The sequence below is a fragment of the Gavialis gangeticus genome, unplaced genomic scaffold, assembly GCF_001723915.1.
Source record: "Gavialis gangeticus isolate Ggan-Ray unplaced genomic scaffold, GavGan_comp1, whole genome shotgun sequence".
NCBI classification, from domain to species: domain Eukaryota; kingdom Metazoa; phylum Chordata; order Crocodylia; family Gavialidae; genus Gavialis; species Gavialis gangeticus.
Window position 1 is genome coordinate 89,424,232 of NW_017729024.1, and position 3,082 is coordinate 89,427,313.

The 3,082-nt window shown below is 41.4% G+C and overlaps 1 protein-coding gene across 1 annotated transcript in view; it reads right to left on the reverse strand.

Annotated features, from left to right (window-relative positions):
• CTSL (cathepsin L) overlaps positions 1–3,082 on the reverse strand; it is a 12,021-nt gene that overhangs the window by 819 nt on the left and 8,120 nt on the right. The window contains exons 5-6 of the mRNA XM_019517359.1: positions 1,153–1,321; positions 701–818 (exon numbers count right to left, since the gene is read on the reverse strand). Of these exons, the coding sequence (XP_019372904.1) occupies positions 701–818; positions 1,153–1,321 (287 nt within the window). The remainder of the gene's footprint in view (positions 1–700; positions 819–1,152; positions 1,322–3,082) is intronic.

The window sequence follows — 3,082 nt, forward strand, 5'->3', positions numbered from 1 at the left end:
TTTGGGGGGGGGGGGGGGGGGGAGTACCACACACACTAGATACTGCATTGATAAAATATGTATGTCAATTTGTGCAGAGTACAACACAAGCTTGTGGCGCAACCCTTTAGTTCTAACTATGTGCACCAATATTGGGTGTGGAAAGAACAGAGAATCCAAAAGGCATTTATAAAATTTAACCCACTAACTTCCCCCAAAAGTAGATCAGAAGGCTACAACTGATCACAGGAGCAGACGACTCCCTCCCATCTTTCTCCCTATGACCTTGTGCGTCTCACCTTCTAGACTGCCTCCTATCCCAGCATTTAGGAGGTCTGTCTTAACCCATGTGGCTAAAGTGCACAAGTCATTTGAATTTATCTCACTACACAGAATAATCCAGTTTTGGGTTTGCTTTCACTGGGCTAAACTGTGCCAGGTCAAAGCACATTAGAATGAAACTGCTGCTTAAAAGACTGTTTTAGCAATAATCCAAATAGCACAACTGCAGGCCCCTTCACACAAGTTTGGTTCTCCATTTAAAAGGCAACTATGAAAGTTGTGCCAATATTGCAGCATTTCCTCTTCTTCCATCATGCTCAAATGAAAGGCAACTTTCACATTAATTGGTTCTCCACATACACCAGTGTGGTGAATCGCTTACTGCATAAACAAGGAATCAAATGCAGAAGAGCATCAACCGAAGACAGAAGATGCATACCTGTTCTTAACAATCCAGTACTTCTTTCCATCTACATCTTCTCCCTCAAAGCCATATCCTACAACCAGAACACCATGATCCAGATCTTCACTGCTACAGTCTGGCTCATAATAAATACCTAAAAAATGCAGAGGTAAAATTAGGACTCCAATATTTTAAAGAAGGGAAATAATAAAAAGCAGCATTCTATGAAATCATGGTAAGTGATGTGTTTTCAATCAAGCCACCAGTTATTACCATTTAAAAACAGGAGGAAAAGCAACTGAAGGACTGCAGCCTATAAATTCAGGTCATACCGGAAGGAAAGAAGAGGTCATGGTCAGGTCTTCTAAAATGCAGTTCTGCACAAACTGCAATACTACATTTTTGCAACAACTGAACTAAAGAGCAATTAAAACTGAACTGCCAGATGCAGAGCACAACTAGATCTTAAGTTGTCAGACAATACTTACCTGATTGATAGAACTGGAATGATGAATGGCCTGCATCAATAGCAACAGAGACTGGACCCACGGCTGCCACTGCTTTCATTAGTGCTCTTTCGTGTCCTTGTGGGATGTCAACAAAGCCAGTGTCATTAGCAGCATTGTATTGTGCCTTATACTTGCAGTCTTCATCATCCTATAGAACACAGGATAAGAAGTGTTGAGTTGCTATGAATTTCTTTGTTCAGTTTGGCAGCTGGACGTTCTGAACCTGCCTGAACAATCTTTTTTTTTTTTTTTAAAAAGATTAAGGACTTTGAATCCTTACATCAGAGTAAGATTGGAAACAGTGCCAAATTCTCAAAAAGATTTGACAAACACATTCTGAAGACATGCAACCAAGCTTGGGAAAGCCACTCAGCCTGAAATAGGTGTTTTGCCCCAGAGAGATGGAAAAAGCTGTACTGAGAAGCTATTAGCTCCTTTTCTTGAAATGGGAGACAGGCAACACAACAGCTGATTTAGAAACAAGGAAGAAAGCAAAACGGCATTTTGGCTGCATTAATAGCCCACGAGGAAGGATTAGGAAGGGGAAGAAGAGTGGCAAGGAAGCTGCATTGTTCATTAGGAAGATGGCAAGAAGAGGAAAAAAGGGGGGGAAGCCAATTTAGAACCCCACCCCCCACGCACAAGGAAAAAAGCAAGCAAGAAGCAGAGTACCTTACAAGAAAGAACAAATGAGTGTCAATGGAATGCATAGGACCTGAATGTCTTGAAGCTCCATATCCACTCATCTCACCTATGGGCAGGGATCTACCTAAAAAAATCAGTTCTACAGAAACTGCAGAGAAACCCAGCTTTGACACAAAGCAATCAATCAATAAAATAAGAGAGATGGGGGGGGAGGAAAAGCCCAGTACTTGTTCCAGAGAATGACCCAAGATTCTTTCATTAAGAATAAAGAGATAGAACTAAACCAGGGCTTAAGATGACAATAAGGGATGGTACCACATGACGGGAAATTTGTAGATAATACTCTTAGGTCTCCCAAAACCTTAACTGATTATACAGTTAGTTAACCATTTTGCATTCCCTCCCTCTATTTACAAAATCCTATGACTTTCAAACTGGGAATCATCTGTGGACCAAAACAAAAAAAAAAGACTGCCAGGTTAGAGGAAGAGGGAGTTCATCTTATAATAAGAGTTCCGTTAATCAGGATCTTTCAGACTATATAGCTAAATATATGCTCCTGTATCAGATGCATAAGAGCTGAATTATGTTTCTCCTACCAAGCCTACACATACTATTAATACCTGGAGTGCAAGCAAAGCACTGATTTCTCCTTTGTGGGGAGGAGAGGCACAGAAAGAGCTGATGTGTCAAGTATATTACAGAATAGGTTAGAGAGACTGCCTTGAAGCAGCAAGTGTTTAGGGACACATTTAAACAAAATTAAAAGGAGTTCAGGAGATGCAGGAACACGGACTCCAAACTATTCCAAATTATAAGTCTCAATAGAAAAAGCTTACAAGTGCTACAAGCAGCGTTAAAGAAAAAAAGGAGGCCACAAAGAGTTGAGTGGCCATTTGCAAGGATGATATCCCCAGCTAAAAAAACAAAAACAAAAACACACCACACAAAAAAGCCTAAGCATCTGATCTAGTATTCATAGAATCACAGAAGCAGGGTCGAAGGGACCTTGTAGATCTTCAAGTCTGACCCCCTGCCTGGGCAGGAGAAAAACTGGGCTCAGATGACTCCAGCCAGGTAGGCATCAAGCCTAGTCTTAAAGACCACCAGGGTAGGAGCCAGCACCACTTCCCTTGGAAGTTGGTTCCAGATCCTAGCTACCCTAACCATGAAGTAGTTCTTACGGATGTCTAATCTAAACCTACTCTCCAACAACTTGTGGCTGTTATTCCTTGTTATGCCAGGGGGCGCTAGGGGAAACAAG